This window comes from Anarrhichthys ocellatus, unplaced genomic scaffold (assembly GCF_004355925.1).
Source record: "Anarrhichthys ocellatus isolate YVR2014 unplaced genomic scaffold, GSC_Weel_1.0 scaffold100, whole genome shotgun sequence".
Lineage (NCBI taxonomy): Eukaryota > Metazoa > Chordata > Actinopteri > Perciformes > Anarhichadidae > Anarrhichthys > Anarrhichthys ocellatus.
Genome location: NW_022280130.1, coordinates 57,498 through 83,696, shown reverse-complemented (window position 1 = coordinate 83,696; position 26,199 = coordinate 57,498). Strand labels below are relative to the sequence as shown.

Below are 26,199 nucleotides of genomic sequence, written 5' to 3'. Positions count from 1 at the left end.
TGACTCTGTATGAGGAGTACAAGATGAAGGTGAAGGAGGGGTTCATACGTAGTTAGAGGGTACAATGTACAGCATTCCAGAAGAGTTGCTAAAACAGGCTGAAGCGCTGTTATATCGCCGCTCGACTCTGACCCCCCTCAGCGCCTGCAGGGAGTCAACGGGTCTCGTGACGGGGGAGGTTGTGGAGGTACGTAATTTTCTATTGCTGTAAAATAATCAAATAAAAAGTTTAAGACCTCTTGACTTTTGGTATAAAATGTGAAAACTAACAAACAAATCCACTGTGTTCAGGTGTCTGCGGTAAAGAAGGTGGTGGTGGCGAGGGACACGGTCCCTCTGCTTAACGTCACATTGAAGCAGGTAAGCTATTAAGTAACGGTCCATGGGTTACCTTGCATATTGTCAGCACAATAAAATACTAACATATGTACAGGAGGAAACAAAGGTGCCCGTGCTTGTGGAGGGAGGCGGGCGGCCCTGAGTGACATCGCCATTGGGACACAAGTCCAGATGTCCCATCTGCGAGGTTCGGATTCTGCATATGGATTCCGACTGCAATCCACCCTATCTTCAAAGGTTGAAGTATACTTACTTGGCTTTTGCTGCTTTTTTCTTCTGTTGTTGACTTACCTTTATATGTATCTATTTTTTCTTTTTTGGAAAGCAGTGGAACCTGATGGACGACAAGGACGGCAGGGTGCGCGTGGTGGAGGTGGCGAAGTCGCTGCAGGTGATCCTCATCTGCTTCCTGCTGGTGCTGTCCGGCATGTTCAGCGGGCTCAACCTCGGGCTGATGGGGCTGGACCCGATGGAGCTGCGTATCTTGCAGACGTGCGGCACCGAGAAGGAGAAGAATTACGCGCGGAAGATCGACCCCATCCGCCGGAAGGGCAACTAGGCGAACACCATCATGGTCACCAAGTTGTTCATGCTGCTGACTTCATTATTAATGTTGTTTAATCAAATGTTCATGTTGTTATTTAATTCATTCTAATTAGTTCATGTGTTTCTTTATTAGTTCTGTGTTCTATTACATTATTAATGTTGTTTAATCAAATGTTCATGTTGTTATTTAATTCATTCTAATTAGTTCACGTGTTTCTTTATTCGTTCTGTGTTCTATTACATTATTAATGTTGTTTAATCAAATGTTCATGTTATTTAATTCATTCTAATTAGTTCATGTGTTTCTTTATTAGTTCTGTGTTCTATTATATTAAAATGTTTTAACTGTATCATAAAATGAAGGCAATTATTATTTGCGTGACATGCGGCACCGTGAAGGAGAAGAATTACACGCGGAAGATCGACCCCATCCGCCGGAAGGGCAACTATCTGCTGTGCTCGCTGCTCCTCGGGAACGTCCTGGTGAACACCACCCTCACCATCCTGCTGGACGACCTCATCAATTTTGGCATTGGCACCACGGTGGGCATCGTGATCTTCGGCAAGATCGTGCCGCAGGCGCTGTGCTCGCGGCACGTTCTGGCGGTCGGGGCGAACACCATCATGGTCACCAAGGTGTTCATGCTGCTGACTTTCCCCCTGTCGTGGCCCATCAGCAAGCTCCTGGACTGCGTCCTGGGCCAGGAGATCGGCACCGTGTACAACCGGGAGAAGCTGATGGGCATGCTGAAGGTGACCGTGCCGTACACCGACCTGGTGAAGGAGGAGCTCAACATGATCCAGGGCGTGCTGGAGCTCCGCACCAAGACTGTGGAGGCCGTCATGACGCCGGTGGGCCACTGTTTCATGATCCACAGCGACGCTGTGCTGGACTTCAACACCATGTCCGAGATCATGGAGAGCGGCTACACGAAGATACCCGTGTACGATCACGAGCGCTCCAACATCGTGGACATCCTGTACGTCAAGGACCTGGCCTTAGTGGACCCGAACGACTGCACCACGCTCAAGACCATCACCAAGTTCTACAACCACCCGGTCCACTTCGTGGACACCAAGCTGGACTCCATGCTGGAGGAGTTCAAGAAAGGCTCGTGGCGATCTTGTGATGTTATTGATATGATAAATAAATCCCCAATTAATACTGTGGTTGTTCAACACAGGCAGTGGTAGGAAAAGTACTCCGATCTTAAAGTAAATGTGAAAAAAATACTCAAAATCTTCCTTAACAATCAATACAAATAATTTACAAAGCAAGTGGCTGCACCAGAGATTATATCGTGGGCAAATACGCATGCAGTTATATTGAATCCTTCTTTTAACAATATGGTGTCCTTCGTCAGGTGCTAACATCAACGGCCGTTCGGGTTGTCGGGGCCATGGGGGTCGCCGACGTGGAGGGGACTCCTGGTGTCTTACAGTTGCTGCTGGAGGACAACAGCACCCGCAAGATTCGGGAGGACAAGTGGGGGCCGATAGAGGAACAAATGATAAGTCCACCGATCATGGTACAGATCACGGTGGTGGGGGAATATATTAACAAAATTGAAGCTGTATAGATTCAACTTGTTCTTCTTTATTATTAATGTTGTTTATTAAAATGTTCATGTTGTTATTTAATTATTTCTAATTAGTTCATGTGTTTCTTTATTAGTTCTGTGTTCTATTATATCAAAACATTTTAACTGTAGAATGAAGGCAATTGTTATTTCATATTAGTTATTGTCATTAGTTAATATTGAGATTCGTCTGTTCTATTGTAAATAAATGTTTGTGTAAAAATTGTCAGCTTTGTTTTAAATGCCTGTTGAATACTTATTAGCCACGAATATGGCTATAATTAGATTGCTGTACATGTTAATTATTGATATGGGCTTTTATTCATACATACAGATTCGTATTTACTCTTTACGCATTTTAACATTAATTCGGGTGAAGTCATTTACAGCAAAAGTAAAGTGTTCTTTGTAGGTTATATTCTAATTGTGTATACAAGCTGTTCCCGCTACACGCAAATGATTTTCCAGAATCCGCCACTTTAAAGCAAAGTGGATGAATGTAAGTGGGCGCAGAAAACTCAGAACCATGACACAATGAGAAACAGGGGTGAGTAGTCAGACATCACCCAATGCTGAGGACGAGGTCATCACATCTAGACCCCCAGTTATTTTGTAAAACTAAATAAATCAATAAGTACGCGATTGATCAGCATAGGCTACTTCTTCCAGACATCAAATTATGCTGATTAATTAAGTATTAGTACAGCAACAATAACTTTAGTGTACATCATCATTATAAAATTATTACCAGCTATTGGTTTCCCGACTCATGCAGTTGTCTGATCGGGCAAGTGAAAAATGAATGTGATCTTTATTAGGCGCCGCCATTCAGTACAAATAAAAAAGGAGATCGGCATCAATGCGCTGTATAGTTGCCGCTCCCTCCGTTGAAATCGACAAAGTTAACCGTTAACGTCAGTAGCCGGTTGGCACCACAGTCCTGCTTGGCTAAATGACGGATCTTACAGCATAGCAACATTTGGAACAACTAAATTTGTCAGACGTATGCCTATTATATTGTAATCATTCTCATGCATGCTGTTCAGATTAATGACAGTGACCGTCTCTTCTGCTGACACTAGGGGGTCTCTCCATGGCATAGTCCTGCTTGTAAATGAGCGAATGTACCAGGTTCCATTCAGTTCAATTGTGATGCGTTCAAGGTCCAAATAGTAAAAATGGGTATTAGGCGAATGTTCAAGTTATCATGATGTGCTCTAATATAATCTTGTAAAATGTAATTTTTATGCCTCATCCCGAGCTCCCAGTTAACATTCAATTACTCAAGGGGGCTTTTATTTTGAATGGGTGTGTGTTTGTTTGGGGAGATTGGTGTGCAGTCCCATGTGGCATGCATGTAGGTGTCTGTGACTTTCAGGAAAGTCCATATTTGGTTCAGTATCTCAGCGTACGTGTCAGCACGTAACTGTATGATCTCAGGCCCTATCCCATGTGTTAAGTGACTGGAGAACTTCCTTTGTGATTATACATCTGACAATGTTTGTGCTATAATCACACTGGCCCGGATGTTGATCTATGTATGATATTACTTCAACTTCATCTTCAACTTCCATTCCTGTTGGATCTATCTTCTCATAACTCTTCTGGTCTTTAAGAAATAGCCAAAGAAAGGTTTTTGCAAGAGCTTCAAGCTCCTGAGAGATTACATTTTTTACCAGCTCACACTCAACGCCTGTCATACTCTTAATGTCCCTGATCATCATATTCGTAATTTTAAGGACAAAGGTCATTTTTTCAATCTCCCATACCATGCGTGGTGAGACCGAATCTTTATTTGTAAGAGGTCCAGCTATGATTTCCATGCCCATCATATCACCTTCAGCATGTCTGCGAAAGTACAACATTTGTCGATTATACATTTCAATTTCTAGGATATTTTCCCGTTGCGATCTCCACTTCGTGGTACAGTGGGGATATGTTAAGTGAACTTTTAGTTACTTTTTTTGCTTCTTGTAGTATACTTTGGCCTATAAATCAGTCGGGTATAAAACTGAACCTCTCGACAGGCCATACAGTGTTCCAGCTCATTCTCAAAGTCTGATACTTGACCCAAGCAACATTTAAAGTGCTCTCTTATCATCTCAGGTGTTTCGTTCTTACGTTTTACTATAACTGGTGCCTCAGAGGCTTCATCACTTGAAAACTGTAGTTCTTCTTAGAAGAAAGTTGGACTTCTGTGAGGGGGAGTGATGCCCGGATTAATTAAAGGCTCTTTGCTTGGCACAATAAAGGAGAGGGCCAAGTTGACACAGGATGCAACCTCTTTACGGATCAAGTCTTCCCGAACCTGTGAAAGACTCTTTGTGTCGTCCGGACTGGACTTCACCTGCTCCTCATTTATTCCCCTGAGGGCTGACAGCACATCTGTCCATCAGCGCTTCCTTTGTCTGTGATGATTCTGGTCTATCCATGGAGATTGTTGCTGTATTATTATGGTCGGTCATCTTTCATGCTTTCTGCTTTAAAAACTCCTTGGTAAGTATTTCACATACTGCTCTGTTAGTTTAACACTGAACTAATGAAGCCAACTTTTGGCTGTAGGCTAAAATAATGTGTCATCACACAAGCATTCACAGACATTCATGTCACGTCACAAAGGCTTGAAACAGAACGCAAACAATGACGAAGCATAGCAACCGTTGCTGGTGCCGCCGTTGCGCGACACTGCATCCGTTGCTTGGTTTCGAGCCTTTGTGACGTGACCTGTTAGTTCTCATATCAAGCGTTTAAGAGTTTCAGAGTTTATAAATATGTGGTTTTCAAATGGCTTCATTAGTTCAACGTTCCACTAACAGAACAGTACGTGAAATTTCTACCAAGGAGTTTTAAAAACAGAAAGCATCGAAGAACACAGCAACAAAGGCCGTGCGTGGACGAAATAAAATTACAGGAGAAAAAACGAATTGACATTTTATTTATGTGATTCACAAAATGCAACACATGTTTTATCAGTGAGACGCCTGCTGTGACTCAGCAATAAGAGGAAAGGCTCGAAACAAATGTACCAAGCTATCAACTTAACTGTTTTATAGGCGGTATACCGACTTCAGTAGATTAGGACTGCGTCACTAACGTGTCAACAGTTAGTGAAGAGTGGTGGAGAAAAACTATCAAGAAAACAAGATACAGTCACACTGATTCACGGAGGGAAAGTAAAGGTAATTAGTAAGACAAGGGTGTGGTTGAGATTAGGAGCTACTTTCCTACAGACAAACTATAATTAATATAAATGTTCTGGAGTGTAAGGTATGTAAGATACCTGTCCTTGGGACCAATGTTATTGGCTTCCTTGTTCACGCTTTAAAACCCCAGGAAGCAAGAGCCCAGGAAGCAGAACAGAATGGGGGTATTCGTGTCTGCAGACAGAGCGGCATTAATATGGTGCTTCCCATGCTGTCGCTATGGCTACCAAAGTACATAGGTGGAGGCTTCCTGTATCATCCAGTTCTAATCATGTCTTCTACTGAAACGAAAGCCAGCTGGATGCTGTTTATTTAACACAATGTAAATATTTAAATTATTATTCCGATTATATGGTTAATTGCCATGATTAATTGTCTCTGCACGTTTCTGTATAGTTCTTCTATTTTTAATAGACCTTTTATTATTATTCTTTTCTGTTTTTCTTTCATTTATCTGTACTATTGCTCAATCAATAACAGAAGGAAGCGTGGTGAGACGCCGCGGTTCCTAAATCCACAGAAAACACGCTACCTCACCACAGCCTGTTCAGCTGGTGGTCCTCTGTGCCGTATTCCAGTGCAGTCTCCCGCTTTGTAATCCAAGAAAAGTTTGCTTTGGATCCTTCGCTGAGCAGTCACCAGAAAATCGTGCTCTCCGAGTCCACTAAACGCCGACTGCTTCCACTTTCTGCGTTCACAAAGCTTGTAGCATTAGCATGTTAGCTGGTAGCTACAGCAGCATGGGCCAACAGTAAACATGTGTGTTATTTAATGTTGGGAGACTCTTTATGGACTGTCGCTGTAGCCCAACATTATAAAATTGAGTTTTTAGGCAATTTAACATGTCAAATACACGACAGAAAGCGAGTGGGGCTGTACACAATTTAAATGGGGAGGAAGTGAGTAAAACAAAGTGATGTACAAATAAGAACAGGGTCAAAACATTGTTGTTTGGCATACAGTAATATACAAACAATATAAAGTATTATACTGTGTAATATCCAAGTGTGCATCTTTCCATTTTCTAATACTTGTTTTATTTACAGATGTCCACCTTGAAAATATGGCAGACCATCTGAAGCCGGCTCCTGGGTGGCTTTCAAAATGACATTTACAGAAGGAAAGGGAGATTTTGTTTAACAATCGAGTACTTTCAGTTTCATTCGTTGAATTTAAAGAACACTGTTCATGTTATATTTATATTATGCTTACTAAACACAAATTAATTGTTGCCTGTGTCACATGGTCTTCTTTGTCCTGTATGTGGAAACTGTTGATGTGTTACTACGACTACGTATTTAATTGCTCCATATTTTACTTTGAGCATGTTGACGTTTAAAAGACAGTGATGTTTAAAAGATGTTCAAAAGTTTACACTGACTATTTGCAGACAATTAAACGTTCACGTTTAGACCATATTTCACAAGGGTTTTGACATCACAATAATGTCTAGCTTGTCACAGGGTGTGTTGGCAGACTCAAAAGCAGACATAACCAGGGAATACTGAGTGAACACAAAAGGGTTTGATTCAAGGTGGAAACGAAAGAAAAATTGTCAAGGAACAGTGGAGAATCCGAGGACGAGAGGGCGAGGGTGAAAACCGGGCAGGACAAGACAGGGTAGGCAGACTGGGGAACCGGGAGGGTGATCCTAATACTGCGTTCACACTAAAACGCGTCGCGAATTATTCGCGCGAGTAGATTACATACAAAGTCTATGCACAGACGCGATGAGACTGATGTGAGCATTTTGACATTTAAAATAGGGTGATATTTAAAAGACATTCAAAAGTGGTTCAAACGTGAAAGTTTTTTCACTGAATCTTTGAAGACGTTGATGAAACGTTCACGTTCAGACCAGATTTCACTTGGATTTGCAATAATGGCTTTTAACTGAGAAATGTGGATGTGGTTTCTTTGTAAACCTCTAAAATTAAGATATACTAATATTAGCACAATGTAGAGCAGGGGTATTCAATTAAAGTTCAACGAGGTCCAGTAGAGAAAATTTCCTCATGCAAAGATCCGGAACACCACAATAATGCCTAACTGGCGTTATGATTTAGTCCCATATATATATTGAATTAGCCAACAGTTGTATTAGTGTCTGTAGTCAACAACTGACTGTCAAATCAAATAAGGAAAGTTCAATTGAATAATATCAATAATAACAATATTTATTGTCAGATTTCAAATTGAAGTGGATGAATTATAAATAATACATACTTTAATAATAAATAAATGTTCTTCTCTAGCTTCAAGTAAAATAAGGGCTGGATTAAAGAATAATTTACATAACAGAAAGCTTTTGAAAAATGTGCATCTTAAAATAAAGTACTTCATTTTAGAAGAATGTATTTAACGGTGGCCATAGTCGTCTTTTCCACGGGAAAATGCTCGCTGGGAACAGAAAAAAAGACTATCCCCTATTTCTAGTATGTTTTCCGTGTAAGTGTATATGGGCATCACATACTTATTCGTTTGCTGCTCCACTAAACCACAGTTAGAGCTTTTCTACACACTTTATTATTTGCAACAACAAATTGACTACCCAGACGAAAATAAATACTATTTACTCTCAAAAGACAGATTTTGACCCTCTAAATATTGTTTTATTGTGCTATCCTACTGCTTTTAGAGATGAAGGGTTTTACTTCATGTCCGTGTCTGATATTTGCATTTAAAAAAAACCATCAGGGAATACTGAGCGGTCTGCCTGTGAGCTCTGCGTCACCCCAAGGCTTCTGCTGCATAACCGTGGAAGCTCCATAACTGCCGTGCCTTCGGTGCTGCCTGGCCTACTCTTCCAGTGACGGCATGGGACCAAAATGCAAACACGAGCGCCACACAGCAGGATGGAGGAAACTATCCAGCGAGACACCCACTGGACCGCAAAACTCAGGAGCTTTCATTCTGCAGCTGCATGTGTACATGTGCCAGCTGAAACACTGCAGCTCACACACAGAGGCGATTAGCAGACTGCAGCACACCTGTGCGTAATGAAGAAATGTCTTGAGTCACAGGTCAAGACTTAGGTAAAGTTAGAAAGATATTGACAGATTCGGACTTCCCGGTTCAATAAATCATTAACGAAACGTTGCTAAAATACAAACGATACCTCCCTGTAACCGTAGTGAGGTAGACAACAAGCTACAACCTTAATTTAATTAAAACGGGCCGTCTTACGGACTCCTCCGAGCTGGACAATCGGCATTGGTCTCAATGAGCGGCCGGCTGTGAGACGAGTGCGCAGGGACCGTCTACAAAGTGCAATGCGGAAAATACCTACTACAACAATATTCAATAGCTTCACTGTCATGCAATGTAATGTAACCAAAATCACTTCACACATCAATGGGCTCCTCTTTGTTGTACTACAAGTGTTATTTTGAAAAAATATGATTTTGAATAATTTTAGTAAATTGTTATTGAAAATAATATTCAATAACTTTACTGTTATAGTGTAGTGTGACCAAAATCACTTTTGACGGGTGGTGTCAAATTCTCTTTCTGGTGACAATTCCAAGTGACATTAAAGTATCAGTGATTTGCTCAAACCAGTGTCCATTAGAGAACTACAAACATACAGTTAATTTAAAGCTCAATTAAAGAAATGGTTAGTTAGTACCCAACTCTGTCAGCACCAGAATGTAACTGCTTCTCTGTCCGTGTTGAACTTTCCCTCGATCTGTCTGTTGTCACCTGTCTGTCTCTCTTGAAATTGCCGGTCGACCCTCATCTACCTGCATGCTTGTCTTTTATTGTTGTTTAGCTGTGTCTGACTGATTTATGTATTTCACATACTCTGCATGCTTTTATGTTTTGTGCCTCTGACATGGATGTTTTTTAGTGTTTAAAAACTGCAGCATAATATTCTCTTTAGTGCATGTTTCTATTTAACATACAGGTGCATCTCAATGAATTAGAATATCATCGAAAAGTTAATTTATTTCAGTAATTCAATTCAAAAAGTGAAACCCATATATTATATAGATTCATTACAAATAAGGTGATATATTTCATGTGTTTATTTCTTTTAATTTTGATGATTATGGCTTACAGCTAATGAAAAAGTAAATGTTATTATTCTCATTAATCATAAGCACAGTTATATTGACAAATAAAATATCTGAAAGTTTTCCATACCATGTTATATCTCGAAAAGTTTTGCTTTTCGAGAAACTTTATATATATATAAAGTTTCGCTGCATATGGACTTTGTGTGGCCATAGTTTTTTTTATTTTATTCAGTATCTCACAAAATTAGAATATTACATAAGACCAATTAAAAAAAGGATTTTTAATACAGAAATGTTGGCCAACTGAAAAGTATGTCCATGTACAGTATACAGTATGCACTCAACACTTGGTCGGGGCTCCTTTTACATGAATTACTGCATCAATGCAGCATGGCACGGAGGCGATGAGCCTGTGGCACTGCTGAGGTGTTATGGAAGCCCAGGTTGCTTTGATAGGGGCCTTCAGCTCGTCTGCATTGTTGGGTCTGATGTCTCTCAACTTCCTCTTGACAATACCCTATAGCTTCTCTCTGGGGTTTAGGTCATTCAAGAATTTGGGGGAGATTCACAAGGAGTGGACTGCGGCTGGAGTCAGTGCTTCAAGAGCCACCACACACAGACGTATCCGGAACTCGGGCTACAACTGTCGCATTCCTTGTGTCAAGCCACTCCTGAACCAGAGACAATGTCAGAAGCGTTTTACTTGGGCTAAGTTACCTGGACTAAGGAGAAAAAGGACTGTTGCTCAGTGGTCCAAAGTCCTCTTTTCAGATGAAAGTAAATTTTGCATTTCATTTGGAAATCAAGGTCCAGAGTTTGGAGGAAGAGTGGAGAGGCACACAATCCAAGTTGCTTGAGGTCCAGTGTGACGTTTCCACAGTCAGTGATGATTTGGGGAGCCATGTCATCTGCTGGTGTTGGTCCACTGTGTTTTATCAAGTCCAAAGTCAGTGCAGCCTTCTACCAGGAAATTTTAGAGCACTTCATGCTTCCCTCTACTGACAAGCTTTATGGAGATGCTGATTTCATTTTCCAGCAGGACTTGGCACCTACCCACACTGCCAAAAGTACCAATACATGTTTAATGACCACGGTATCACTGTGCTTGATTGGCCAGCAAACTCGCCTGTCCTAAACCCCAGAGAGAATCTAGAGGAAGATGAGAGACATCAGACCCAACAATGCAGACGAGCTGAAGGCCCCTATCAAAGCAACCTGGGCTTCCATAACACCTCAGCAGGGCCACAGGCTCATCGCCTCCGTGCCATGCTGCATTGATGCAGTAATTCATGTAAAAGGAGCCCCGACCAAGTGTTGAGTGCATACTGTATACTGTACATGGACATACTTTTCAGACGGCCAACATTTCTTCTTTACCTAACCCAGGTCAAGCTGGGTACAAAAGATGCCAACTGTTTGTGGTAAGGAAGAAAACTTTCCAAGTAACACAGACCCAGTGAGCACCAACCGGGATTTCAACATTGATTTCTGATTGAAATTCGGTCTGGACGTCGAAGACCTATTTTTGCTGTGTGTTCAACCAGCTAAAATGCGGTGACAATAACGTGTCACAAAACACCAAATTGTTTAAAAATGTTGATGGTTTGTTCAGTTGTAGGTTGAAAGAGACACGATATTGGATAATGTGAACGTAATTCTCCAAAGTCATATTACACTGGTCGGTGAAATGTGGTCTGCACGAAGACATGATTTCAACGCGTTTAACGTTTCATATAAAACATCATAAATATGGAACTATAGACTGTTTCCTGCCAACAAGATGTTCCCAGGACATTGTAATGAGAGCAGTGTACATTCTGTCTATACATTCATGTAAAATAAGAGTGTGTTTACTGCTGGAACATGCATACACAGGAACTTTGGCTCAGACCGCTTCAACAACTTTGAAAGATGCACTGGTCTGGAAACTCGGCACGTGACTTGCGGAGCGAAGTGAACGAGCTGACGGAATAAACGTGAACCATTAGTATCATTAGCTGTGTCCCAATCCAGCGGACGCAGCTTTCGAAGTCTCTGAAATGAGATGTCTGATATACTGAGGATTTCCGGTTTGCGTCACCAGCTGTTCCCGCCCCCCACACTTTGCCGCTCCCCTCACCTAGAATCTCTGCTCAGCAGGTAAAAGTTTTAGTTAGGGCCCGAGCAACCGACAACATTGGGCCAGCGAAGGCCCTATTGAAATTGTACCCGTTTAGGTAAACGTACGCATGGTTGGAGGACTTGCCATGCATGAAAACTCACCAAATTTTGGGACCTTGTCAGGCCTGGTGAACATAGCCATCTGAAAAAGAACACATCTTTCTGTATATAAAAATGGCTCTCTAGCGCCCCCTACAAGTCGGACCGGCGACGCCCCTCCGCCAGTATGTCCGATTTATTTGAAATTCAACACGCATGTCCAAATCCGCTAGATCTAAAAGAAAGCCTCTCAGACCCCTAAGCTCCGCCTACTTAGATTTTCCACCATCTTGAATTTAGTGAAAAACACATTTTTGCAAACTCCTCCTACACGCTGGGTCCGATTTCTATATAATTTACTGTGGATCATTAATGGATCTATATCATCTGAAGTTATCAAAAGCTTTTTTATATATCTTTGCGTTTACAAGATGCGGACCATTGAACTTCTTAGCGGCGTGGCATAATATCAATACACATAACTTCTCAACCATTTGTCCTAAATTCCCAAAACTTTCAGCATATGTGCATATCGCATCCCGTAACAAACTCTGAGAATTTGTTTGCATTCAACCACTAGGGGGTGCTACAGTAAACCCGCGAAGTTGTGTTTTTTGTCACTTTTTGCATTTTTCAGCCTTCGCACTTTAACGAACTCCTCCTACAGATTTGATGCGATCAACTTCTACTTTGGTCAGGATGCTCTTAAGACCTTTGTGATTAAAAATTATCAAAATCGAGAGTTTTCGTCGAACCTTGACGTAGAAGAAAATGGCGTGGCGGCCATTTTGCCTCATTGTTTATCAAAAAATAAGTTATTATAAGTTGTTATTACTCCAAGGTACATTATCCAATCCACACAAAACTTCTTATGCATGATGCTACTTCAAGCCTAAACATACTTCAATTGAAAACAATTCAATAACTCATAGCGCCGCCTACTGGCTAAAGGAAATGTCATATTCTATACTTTTAATTATTCCTCCTAGCCAGGTGACCGGATGAGTCTAAAATTTGGTAAGGATAGCCTTAAGACATTGATGATGGATCATCATGACTTTTGTGAGTTTTCGTTGAACGCTGTTGCCATGGCGATGCATCGTTTGCCATGAAAAAGGAAGCTGATGGTTTAGTGGGTTGGGATGCTCAAAAACTCATGGAACTTTGTACATATGTCACAGGTCATTGGAAGAAATAGCTTATATGATTTTTTTATTGGCCGTTTTAAATTGCCTCTATAGCGCCCCCTACAATATTTCAAAAGAGCAGCCCCAGCGCTACGTTTTGGCTACATGTATGAAACTTGGTAGGCACATGTATCCTATGGACACTTAAAAATAAGTCTCTTGGACCATGCTCTAAACCCTACCGGAAGTCGGCCATTTTCAATTTTGTATGAATTTATACAATATTTCGACGATGCAGCCCTCGCAGTACGTTTCACCTAGATATATAAAATTTTAGATATATAACATTTGGTATCACATGTAGACTTACAAAAAAGCCCCAGGCGCTCTAAGCTCTAAACCCAACCGGAAGTCAGCCATTTTGAATTTAGTAAAGAAAAACACATTTTTGCAAACTCCTACACGCTGGGGCCAATTTCTACGAAATTTGCTGTGGATCATAAGTGGATCTAGATCATCAAAATCTTTTTGATATCTCTTTGCGTTTACAAGATATGGACCAATACACTTCTTAGGTGCGTGGCAAAATATCAATACACATAACTTCTCAACCATTTGTTCTAAATTCCCAAAATATTCAGCATATGTGCACATCACATCCAGTAACATACCCTGAGAATTGTTTTGCATTCGACCACTAGGGGGCGCTACAGTAAACCCGCGAAGCCTACTGGCTAAAGGAAATGTCTGATGTAACTCAGCTGGACTTGTTCCAAACGGTCCCAAACTTCACATGCTTGATAATACTCATGGCCTGAGGCTGTCTACAAGCTAATTTCCCCTAATACTCACAGCGCCACCTGCTGGCGAAAGGAAATCTGCGTTTTTTGACAAACACCATCCGATTTACATGACTTTTACACAATGTGGTTTACATTTGACACAGAGCTACATGATGCATGTTTGCACGTGTTCTGTTGCGCCAGGCAGCGGATACAGGAAGCATCGGACTATTTGCAAAGCATCATTTCCAGCATCAGCCAGTCCACGCGGGACCTTTTAACTACTAGCCCTATTGTTAGGCCTCTGCTCGAAAATTGCATACCCATACTCAAGAGAGTCCTCAGCTCTAACTACAAGGTCTATTTTAATAATTTTGATGGTTTAATACAGGTAACACTTGTGAGATGTGTTGAATTGTGTAAATATTGTGTATATGTTACTGGTTAAAAACTGATACACTTATGGCACAGCTCAAGTTGAAAAAGTTCCAGGTTCGCCTGAAAAAATCCGCGTCAAACGCCAAATCGCCCCGGCGCGAGTTGAAATTTTTCAACTTCTGCGAAATATTCGCGTTACGCCCCGGCGCGATAGCCTATCAGCGTTGAGTTGCTCCCCCTGTCATCAGCGACGTCCTGCCGTTGTTGAATCAGGAAATAAATACTGTAGCCGTCTGTGTTCACCCAGAGCTCTACGATACCTCATATCAATAGAGACCGGACGAAACTATGTGTATAAATGTGTGTGTGTAAACCATATGGTACAAACAATGAATAGACGCTGCAGTATTTACGTCTAGATGACGTTATTCTGAGTGTTGGTGGAGCTGCTACAATGTTAGCATAGCCTAGCACCGACGCATCCGAGCTCCATTGAGAAGACAAGTAGCCTACAAATCGGCATCATTACGTAGTTATTTCGGAGTCCCTTTTTGTCAGTTTATTGCTGTTAAATCACAGCCAAATCTGTTTATTTTGTGTTCATACAGCTGTAGTAAACAGCGACAGCGACGTGTGGCTTGTGGCGACGTGTGGCTTGTGGCGACGTGTGGCTTGCACAGTGAATACAGCTCGATAAAATCCATGGAGCTCCTCTGGACAATATTATGAACCCAGACATGACGGCGTTTAGTTTCCCGGGATATCTGTGACTTCCACAACACGTACTAAGCAGAAATAGAGGTTATTTTTTTCATGGTTAATGGCGGACAGTTGAACGGCTTTCAGGGCGATAAGCTGCGCCCCCTCTCCGGCGCGTCCAGCGTGATTCACGCGAATGAACACTTGGTCCCCGGCGTTTTGACCGGCTGCGCGATGGACGCGAATATGCGGCGCGATGAATTCGCGACGCGTTTGGTGTGAACGCAGCATAACACTGAGGTTGTACAATGATCTGGCGAAGAGTGGATGTGGAACCGGTGTAGATTGTAGGTGTGTCTCAATTCACGGGCTGCATCCTTCGGGGGCTGCATTTGTAGACCAGTTACGTCACAGCGGTTGCGACTAGGCTGTCCCATTTCGCATGTTTTCGAAGACTCCTTCAAATGCAGCCAACGAATGCGACCTTCTGCTCCCAGATTCAGAGGACACAACTGATGTATCCTTCGTGGCCCAGCATATCCCGAGATGCATTGCGTGCCAAGGAAGATTTTATTTTATCCAACATGGCGGTGAGTGAAGCAGGAGCGAGTGAAGCGGCATCATTCACTTTTAAATGTAAATATTGGGTTTTAACTCACTCGAATATCACCGATACAAATGTTAAAACAAAATAAGCGACCTTATAACATCACGTTTGTTAAAATGACCGGTTAAATTTCGTGACGTTCGTAACTGACAAGCTAGCTAACGTTAGCGGCTGCTCGTCTGTCTGCATCCGACCGTGGTTATTTAGCCTTGGAAAGTAACTTTTAATGCCTTCACTTTCAAACTTCAGAGGTTGGCTAATATCCTACTGAGATTGTGACGATTTTACAGATGATTTATAATTCATATTATGTCCATAGACGGACCAACAGGAGCTCAGGTAGATCGGTTGTGAATCTGAAATATCACTTTAAGTCCGGTAACGTTACAAACGTTGAGATTAACTACACTGATAAACTGAATTTGAGTATTTTGCTAATTCTGTTTTGTGATGTGAAATAAAACTAACTTTACATTTTTTGTTGTTAAAGGGAGCCAGGAGCAAATGGCTCGGTTTATCAAGTTGAGGGGGGGAGAATGACGGCCTCTTCACCGGAGCCAAACATTCTGCAAGCGTTGCTTGGAAGTAAGCTATTGGTCTATTTGTAATATCTCCTTTTGACCATCCTGTACTTAAGGTTACAGTTACATTAGCTCTCATCCTATACAAAGCCTTTACTAATGGGACAACCAGTAGAGAAGACAACACACTTCTGATTTGTTGTTGCTGTCAGAGATGCAAGTTGTGACTGTCACCTTTTTATTTAAATTAAAAACAAGACATCGATGTAAATGATTTCTATGTGAATTTGTGTATATTCTGCAGTGTAAAATGTGTCAATTTTCTAAGTTTGCATACTTGTGTTAACATTATTGATAACTTTTAACTTTACATCATTTTGTCAATGTGATTAGGATAATTTTGGAGATGTGCCTTGCAGGCAAAAAAAAATGGGACAACCTCAAGAAGAAGTATAAAGTATGTGCATATGTGTTGGTACAAGTTAATTAATTTTTGCCAACATTAATTTCACTGCTGTTGTTTTTGTTAACTGTCTTGATTGATGTCCTCTGCCTTAAGGTGTGTTCACACCAAACGCGGCGCCAATTATTCGTAGGAGTAGATTACATTCAAAGTCTATGCACAGACACGATGAGACTGGAGTGACGCGAATTTGCGATGGCGGGCGGCGCGATTGAATTTGTCAAACTCTTAAACAAAGGATACAACCATATGTGCCTTTTTTATAACATCCCATCACTGCACTGAATATAGTACATTATAGTGTAGGATGATTGTATTGTGAATATACTTCATATATTAAGTAATATTTCCAGGAAGTTTGCTCAATAATAATGTGTGGGTGGCTCTTAAAAGCTGTTTTGGATATATATACATATATATATATATATACATATACATATATATATATATACACATATATATACATATATATACATATATATATATATATATATATACATATATATATTGTATATACCAACGGTACTTTGGGCTATCTATCTAGCTGTCTGTCCGTCCATCCAACCTGTCTCAGCTGAAAAATGACAGTATGATTTCTTTTTAGATTACAGTGAAGTTAAGAGCCATTTTAAATATGAAATTATAGAAGCTGTAATGACATTAGCCATACAAACTACGTTAGCTAGCTGAAGTCAACATTACTTTTAGCTAAAAGTACATGGCTGAACCAATTTAAATTTATTTTAAATTACATGAAAATGGTCTTGTCTGAGCCTGAAATTCATCATGTGCCGGTGTCGGTGAAGCATATCTTCGAAAATGATTTGAAACAACAAGAACAACAACCATCTCTGGCTCTATTTTCCCATTGTTTCTTTTCTTATCCTGGAATTCTGGAGCTGTTATATCACATTTTCTCCTCATTTTGGGTGAACTGGCTCTTAAGACTTTCCAGCTGGAACCTCTCTGTCTCTTTCCACTCCTGCTCCTTGTCGGGAGGGAGGGATTGTCATCCTGCCACATAACGCCATGTCTCTTAAGCTGCTGCTCAGTCTTCTCGAAGCAGCTCCAGGGATGTTGTTTCTTTCCTTTTCCGGCTGAGCAACAAATGAGGCTGTCTTCTTCTCAGCCTCCTCCAACAGGGTGGTGTTCTCCTTCTTAACGCGGAGGCTCTCAGTCTCCAGCATTTCTTTTGCCTTTATCAAGCCTTCCGCGACTGCGACCTTCCTAAACTCTGCTTCACGTTGCTCATGACGGGACGCCTGGTACTTTTCCAGAGTCTTCTAAGCTTCCTTTTGTTTGTGGAGAGTGTCCTCCATCTTGCTGAGTTTTTTTTCAGCCTCCTAGCTTCAACCGTATTAAAATCAAGAGAGCTCTCTAACTCTTTAGAGCGAGCCTCACACTCTGTGGTGTCTTTAACCTGCAGCCTCAGGAAGTGAATGGCGGTCTCTAGGTTATATACATCCACAGAGCTCTGACGGGATTGCAGCCACCTCTTTCTGGTGGACCTCTTTGTCTGCCTTCATCTTCTCCAATTTGACTTGAAGGTTGTTGGTTTCAGAGGTCTGCTGCTCAAGATGTCTCTTAGTTATCCGCAGCATTGGACAGGTCCTCATCAGCTGGGAGTTCAGGTGGTCCGTTTCCCTGGTGTGTTTAGCCTGAGCTTGATCCAGCTTGGCTTTCAGGTCACATATCTCCTTCTGCATATGATCCTTCTCATGGCTCCAACTGTTGTTGTCTTGCTTTCTTTTTGCTGAGAACCAGCGACAAAATCCATGCACTGTCCATCACTGCCTCAAACCACGAAGCACCTATCTCTCATTGAGGACTTTTGGATGTGTGGTATCCAGTTTGGATATCCAAATTCTTTCTGCCCTCCTTCTTTGGGGTGTGTTTCATCTGGGATTACACTGAATGGCTGTTGTAACAGATTTCCACTCATGTTGGAGGAAATGTTTAACTAAAGGAGCGTGTCCCTTTTTCATTATCAATATGTTATGTGTATGTTGGATAAATCGAATTGAAATTGTGTTGCCGGTTTCACCCACATATTGCAAGCCACATTGTTTTCATGTAATGAAATATATGCAGTTTTTAGATTTGGGACTGCCACGGGTCATGGTTTGGAAGACCTCCTTCGTGTATTGATTACTTAACCAGTTGCGGTGTTGAAAATATTCACCCTGCCCTCTGAATTTAGGGTTGGTAAAAGGTTTTAATTTAGCTTTAACCAGGAGATCTTATACCTTTTTATTTCTCCTGTACGCTGCAATGATATGGTCCTGTAGTACTGGGGTACCTGTAGTATGAGTATGAAAGTTCCTTCTAATCACTGTGACAAGCTGAACAGTAGATGGGGAATACGTAGTTACAAAGGGGAGGTTAGAGGTCACCACTATAGGTTTGGTCTGTTGAAATTTCCTGTTGTAGGAGCGTGGAAATAAACAAGTGCTACAATTTCTCTTTTTGGCTGCACACCTCTGTCGCCGTTTATTTACACTCCAAAACACATGAAAAACTCACTCACTGCCTTCTCCCCTTTAACCCCTGCCGTCACCAGGGTTACACCCATTCTTTTAAAGGGAACCAGTGGATTCTGTCCGTTAGCCCCCTACACTGTGACATTTTCTAAGAAAGGTCCTAGAGTAACCTCTGCTGGCCAAAGCTAGGAATAGCACCTTGACAGCAGAATTAAAATCATCCCGATTGGTACGGATCCTCTGGAATCTCAACAGTTGTGACTTGACTAAGCCGGCATAAGTGTGCATCAACCTGTAATAATGGTAAGGGTTTCTTTGGACATGATGTTAGGGCTGAGATTTCCCATTCAGCCATAAAGATATTAGCATATGAAGGAGCCAATTTCTTCCCCATGGCTGTGCCTTTAATTTGTAGGAAGAATTCTCCTTTAAATTGAAAGTCATGTCAGTGACAACAATATCAAACTGGCATGTGTAGGCCTACATTGAGGTAAATTAAAGAACTAGGCAGGCCTCGAGTCCTCCCCATATTTGTGGAAAATAAATAAAATAACTTTGAAATAAATATAACATATAGCTGCAGAAGTGAATTAAACACAGAACAATGCAGGTCTATTTGGGTCCTCCCCATGTTTGTGGAAAAAATATGAAATAAAAAGTAGCCTACTTTGAAATAAATATAACATATAGCTGCAGCCTAATATCTTAAAAAGAGTAAACATAAAAAATAGGCCAGTTTGTATTTAAGTAAGACTAAAGTCCATTTCAGTGCACTGTCATCCTCTTCTTTTTTCCCCTCAGCCACTTACAGCCATCAACCGTTGCGCCTGAACAAAAAAACACAACTACATCAGTTAAGGATCTAAAATAAATATTTTTCTCCAAAATAATAGCCTATTAAATGATCGTGTTCTCACCTGTTTGATGTCATTTTTGTTTCTGAACATCGCTGCAGAGTTTCTCAATATCAGGGCTGTAAGATGTGACTTTGAGCTTCACACAGGACTGCAGGCGTGTTATCTGTTTCATTTTATGTAGTTGTATGCTTGATCCAAAGATGGACAGGACTCCAAATGCATACTTCTTCATGTTCATGTAGGTGTCAGGAATGGCATTCCATGTTTCGAACACAAGTTTGTCGGGTTTGAGAAGGTTTTCAATATCGCTCCATTTGTGCTCTCTAGCGAGGACGGCCTTCTGACGGACGACATCTTCAAGATCAGCTGTCAGGCTTTTAAACTTGGACACCCATAGATCTTTATCAGCTAGGTCGGCCAGTTCCATTTCCAGATCAGGTTGACTTACTCCCGGGAATGCGGACATGTTCAGCTGGGATGGGTCGATGTCCAGGGGTGTGACGGGGAAGGATAATGTGCTTTTTTCCTCCCTGAACTCGCTGAATTTTTTCCCAAATGCAATTTGCATTTCGAAAGTGAGAGAGCGTGCCTCTCTGGCAAACACTGTCATCTTGCGCTCAAACGGCAAAACAAAACATTTTGTTCAGCGTGTTTAAGTGACTTGTCATATCTACCATGAAGTGCAACTTTTCCAGCCAATCTGGATCTCCCAGCTCAGGATAGGTGAGGACTTTGCTTTCCAGGAAGGTTTTCACATGTTCCAGACAAGCAGCAAACCGTTTCAACACCTCTCCCCTGGACAGCCACCGGACGTTGTTATGCAGCGGGAGATCTGAATACGCGCTGTCCACTTCTTCCAACAACGAACAGAACTGTCGGTGGTTTAAGCCTTTTGCCATTATTTTGTCCACTACCTGAATAAGGTTCATCACCTCCATACATTCCGGGGGAAATGTTGGAGCGCACAGTGCTTCCTGGTGTAAGATGCAGTGAAACGACAGCAGCTTTCGATCCAGTGATTTCTGAAGTAAAGTCACAAATCCCTTCTGTGCTCCTCTCATACCGGGTGCCCCATCAGTAGCCACTGACACCATGCGGGTCGTGTTTATTTCTTTAGCTTTTAAACAATTCATAACAGCCTCACAAATGTCCTCCCCCCGTGTTTGCCCTTTTAGCGCTATTAATTCAATGATTTCTTCCTGCGGCCTATCAGAGTTCATATATCTGCATAACAGTGCTGTCTGCTCAATGTCGTTTACATCTCTTGACTCATCACAGGCGATTGTGAATGCTGCAGCTGATTTTCTGAACAATTTCACCTTTGTTTTTGAAGTCCGAGAACAGATGCTCAGATACTTTAATGAACGATTCTTTCATGTATTCTCCATCTGTGAACGTCTTTCCACGCCTTACTATCTCAGGAGCTGCCACACAACTAGCAGCAGTAGTTGAGTTTGGAGACTTGATCCACTTCGTGAAAGTATATTTGCTTTGCTCAGTTTGCTGCAGCAGTTGAGAAATCGCTCTTTTTCGCCCATCTCCAGCATGATATTTTTCAGCAAATGCTGTGTGTTTGTTCATCACATTTTTTGTTGTTTGCTAATTTCTCGCCACATATCAAGCATAAAGGTAAGCCAGCGTCGTTGGCAGTGAAAGCAAAGGAATACGTCCACGCAGAATTAAACTTTTTCCTCCGTGACTTTTCTTGGGATTTATCCATTGATAGTTTACAGAGTGTTAGGCTGGCCACGCAGCAGCTGGACTTTAGAAGCAGGAGGACTGACACAGAGATTATGTGCAAACCAACCAGGCGTTTATTTCACCAACAAAAACATGGCACAGCTCTTTACATGTTGGACCACAGGCAGCATGTGGTCCTGGCAGCCACAGACTAGATTTACTATGGCAGGCTTATATAGCCTGCCACTAACGAGGACCTCAACCCCACTACACGATAGGTAACTATGCCCCTTACCTGAGAAGGCAATTACCTAAACTATCACAATTACATTAAAATGGATCGCTAACATCCCAATGTCAATTATCTGTACGATCTCTGTTGTGGTTACACATCACAATAAAGATCATATACGGCCCGAACAGGGAATTCAATTTCGCTACCACCCCTCTACTAATTAACACATGGTACCTCCCGGAACTATAAAATGGTGCTCATGTACCCTGGGGACTCGTTTAGGCCGAACACCCTGGAGAGGAGACACAGCAGAGGTAAGTGATTTGAATATGCATGTTATTTGACAGCGCTATTAAACAACAGTTTATAGTCAATCCTTTTGTTAAAGACAACCAAACCTTCTAATCTGTTTCTATCTCCAGGCCCGACCTTCAACAACTATACCTGAGAACATATCAGAACCACAACAGTACAATAAAACATTCAACCCTTAGTGTGTGTGTCTGTTATTGTCTTGAAACAGTCCACAAATGCTTGTTATGGAGAGTCTTCATTACACCAAGGGTGGGGGTCTGTAAATCATGATTAGCTACCTGCAGGGAAAGGCGCCTGACAGCGACACAATAGGATGTGACACACAATTTAGTTGACAAAATCTTAAAATGTTTTTTATTTTCAGTGACACAGTATCACCTCAAACTCCAAGATAAGAGGTGTTCCCTTTGAAAGATTGGCCACTCTGCAAAAAATGAAATAAAAATAACTTATTTATTTCCATGTTTTTTGTCAAAGCCTGAGGGAGCCGCAACAGAGGGGCTGAAGATCCACATGCGGCTCCAGAGCCGTGGGTTGCCGACCCCTGAACTAGGGTGTGTGTGTGGTCGAGAGAGGATTGAGAAACAAGTCCAGGTGTGATATGTTTCACTGCTGCAGTCGGACACAATGGGTCTACATGGAGGGACTTTGTGTGGTTTGCTCCACCTATCGGGGTCCTTGTGGATCTTAGGCAGCATATAAAAGTCTGGCTCTGGGTTCCGAGCTCCCCAATAAATAACATTTTTGTTTTGCATTTAAGAATTTCTTCTCATAGCTTTTCTACCTACAATGACCATTTAATTACTTTGACAATCGCTTCATTTGACATACTATAATTTGACTTTTGTAGACATGCTATTGTATGACTTTTTCCAACATCTGTACCTCACTGCCAAGTCATGTTAATTTGTTCCCATGCATGGGGAAAGGTCACTTTTTTTAGACCGCATTAAGTCACTGTGACCTCCAAACCCACTCCAGTTTCCAGTGTGTGATCGATCCTTTTTATATTACACAGTCTTCAGTCCGAGGGAACACTTGGTTGTTTGTTCGGTTTTGTTTTTTTTGGGTGCTCTGTAAATTAAAAAGTGAGTAGACTGAGGGTTTGGGGTGTCAGTGACTATATAAGCAAGAAAGACATCTTCCGAGGACAGATACAAGCCCACTACCTGCTATTAATATTCACTCTACACCTCCCATCGCCAGCTAAGGTCTCATGTTATATGTCAAGGGCTGAGCTCAAAGGGTACAGTTTGGTCTTCGTGTTCTCGTTGAAGTCACTGACTGTTTTGTTTATTCAGTCTACTCATTAGATCGTCTACTGTCCCTGGCTTGCAATAGCTTCATTATTGCTTTTTGCTCAGCATTAGTTTTTGCTCCTGTTGAGGATTAATGCCATTTGCTGGCAGACGCGAGCTCTCGTCTGTCATCTGGTGGCATTCGGGTTCGAAGCAATTGCTAGCAGGCAGTAAACAAGGGCAATGCAGGAAGCAATGCCCAACAGGACACAAGAAGTCTCTGCTGCAGAGGTTTGGTCCTTCTTCAAGCGTGTAGCAAAATTTCCATTGTTTAAATTTTAGAAATGTGACTGACATTCTTGTGAGTAATTGCTGTTTTGTCTGTGCAAACTGGTGACTGTTAACAGGACATTTTTGTTAAATGAAATGATGAGTCATACATATGCTCATATGTTTCTCCAGGTGTGTTTAATGTGACCAACATGGCCGCTTCTGGTGAAAAGAGCGGGACCCCGCCTCAGTTCATCGGTGGCTCCAGTAACGCGAGCGCCACTAGAACCACTACCATTCGTCTCCGGGACATTTATGACCCCAAGCCTCACCCTCCCAAAGCCCCGGTCCGGATCCGCCCTCCGGGTCCAAGGACCCCCTCAGTAAAGGAGCTCAACCTAAAGCACGGCTCGCCCAGCGACCCTCCGACCAAGACGATCATGAGGACCCGAGCTCAGTCTCTTCCCTCGTCTGCGGAGAGAAAAAAAGAACTCAGGAGCTTGCAGGTACGCTTCGTGGACTCGCTGGGCCTCGAGTTAGAGGACGTCAAGGTCTTCAAAGTTCAGGAGCACCCCCTGATACCCCAACATGTTATGTTCAGGCTACTGATGAGCTCTGAGCTGGCTTTCGGCAAGTCATTGGAGCTGTCCCTGCCTTACTTCAAACCTTGTTTTCCTGAGAGTATCGGGGCTCAGCCGGACTTCCTGAAGCGTCTCTGCGCTCAGAGCGTGTGTCTGGAGCAGGTCCTGTGTTCAGAGCAGGGGATAACGGGCACCATCCAAGTACTCAACTCAGCTTACGAGAAAGAAGTCACGGTGCACTACTCTTTCACCAACTGGAGAACGCACACGGAAACCGCAGCGTCCTGGGTGTCCAGCGGGCCCCGCGGGGAGACGGACGTCTTCAGATTCCGTCTGCCCGTTCCTCCCTTCCTTCTGCAGCCAGGAGCCATTTTGGAATTTGCCATCTGCTACCGCGTGAAAGGATGCCATCATTGGGATAACAACAGCGGACATAATTACAAACTGTCGTGCCATAGCTACAAGGTGACTGTGCCGAGGGAGTGTGAGGACAGCATGCTGCACTTTACCTGAGTGTCCACGCGGGGGAGCTGCTGCTCCGGCACACAGACAAGCAAAGTGCTTTACAGTTGCTATGACCTGCAATGGCTCCCTGTGCTTACTCAATACATTAACTCAAGTACTGAACGTTATAATGTATTTTTACTCCACTGCATTTCAGAGGCAGATTTGATACCTCATAATGTAGTTTAAAGGGGTTAACGGGTACTACTGTCTGGGGTGACTAGATGTTTGTGCTAAATGTGCGTAAGAGAAGAGACAGTTACCCAGAGTCATGAAGGGATATTGTGAAATTTGAGATAGTCCGCTTCCCCACAGAGTTGTAGTTCACCTTTAAATGGGGACGCCATCAATTTAGTAACGGACATCCACAACGTTGGGGGACTCACATGAGGCCCATGAAAAAATAAAGGAGGGCCAAAATCCGCTGCGGAGGACGAGACATCCTCACTTTTAGTCCCTATTAGGGGTCCAGCTCCAAAAAGCACTGGATCCTACATTTCCCACAATGCCGCTCAAAAGCACACCACCACCAGCACCTCTGGTTTCTAATTCTAGCTCTCTGATTACGTTATTGAATCACAAGCCGGAGTCATATAATAAAATGCATTGTGGTCTGAGTCATGGACTCAGCAGGTCCTGTGCACCTGCTGGGCTTCTGTTTGGATTGAATCCCGGCCACTTTTGAGAATCTGCTCTCTTTGCACTTCAGCGAGTCTGGTGACCCAATTTAATGATTGACACGGTGAGTTACACGAACACCATTGTCGTATCGCAACACAGAATTGTAAATATTCCAAAATCCCCCAGTCTCTGCTAATGTGACTAATGGAGAGGGCTTAATGACCTGTTGGCAGCCTGAGCAGCCTGTTGGGTGTGACTGTGTCACTCTGCTGTGACTGACAGGGCTCGACTCCAATCTTCTGGAGCTTGTTTTGTTTTGCGGAAGGAGGACTACAGGGAGCCCTGTTAGCTCCCCTGTTGCACTGTGACCCCGCCCCCTTTAGATCCCCGACAGCACTGACCTTTCGCCAAAAGGTTTCCACTGATACCAGAGGCCGGATTCCACACAGGGAACTTTCTGGCAGGCGGCAACGTTTGCCGAACTGTACAGCTGCAGCGACTGAAGCAGACGGAATAATGTCATGATGAGCCACGCTTTAAACATGATCTACGATCATAAGCTATCTGAACACCCGAAACATTACTGAGCATGGCAAGCCTTTTAAAAATGATCCATTAACCAGAGAAAACTGATACTTATTATACTAAGTATATGAATAATAATAATATATATGGCAGGATTAATGACGCAAGTGACAAAACTGATAATGTGTAATTCAATTACCTGCAGTAAAATAAATACAAAATAACTTTAAAAAGAAGGAAAACAAAGGGATTGCTCATTGAAGGCAGTCTGTGAACAAAATAAATAAAATCAACTCTTTGACTGGTAGACAGGTCTTTAAATACAACTAAACTAAATTATTATAATAATACTAGTTATTATATCATTACTGATTTGTTTCCATCAGTATTAATAGTAACACAGGCCCTTACAGTATTTTCAACTTTGATC

The 26,199-nt window shown here is 42.2% G+C and overlaps 1 protein-coding gene and 1 pseudogene across 1 annotated transcript; both read left to right on the top strand.

The window, feature by feature from the left end:
* Nucleotides 1–64: 64 nt before the first annotated feature.
* Nucleotides 65–19,774, top strand: LOC116399069 (metal transporter CNNM4-like; annotated as a pseudogene).
* Nucleotides 19,775–23,338: 3,564 nt separating this feature from the next.
* Nucleotides 23,339–25,489, top strand: ppp1r3db (protein phosphatase 1, regulatory subunit 3Db). Its single transcript, XM_031875953.1, has 2 exons — nt 23,339–23,559; nt 23,731–25,489. The coding sequence occupies exon 2, from the start codon at nt 23,751–23,753 to the stop codon at nt 24,630–24,632; it is 882 nt and encodes a 293-aa protein (XP_031731813.1). The 5' UTR covers nt 23,339–23,559; nt 23,731–23,750; the 3' UTR covers nt 24,633–25,489.
* Nucleotides 25,490–26,199: the final 710 nt, after the last annotated feature.

Bases quoted from the DNA above. Each gene is read 5' to 3' on its own strand.
- ppp1r3db (XM_031875953.1), top strand. From the start codon at position 23,751: ATGGCCGCTTCTGGTGAAAAGAGCGGGACCCCGCCTCAGTTCATCGGT.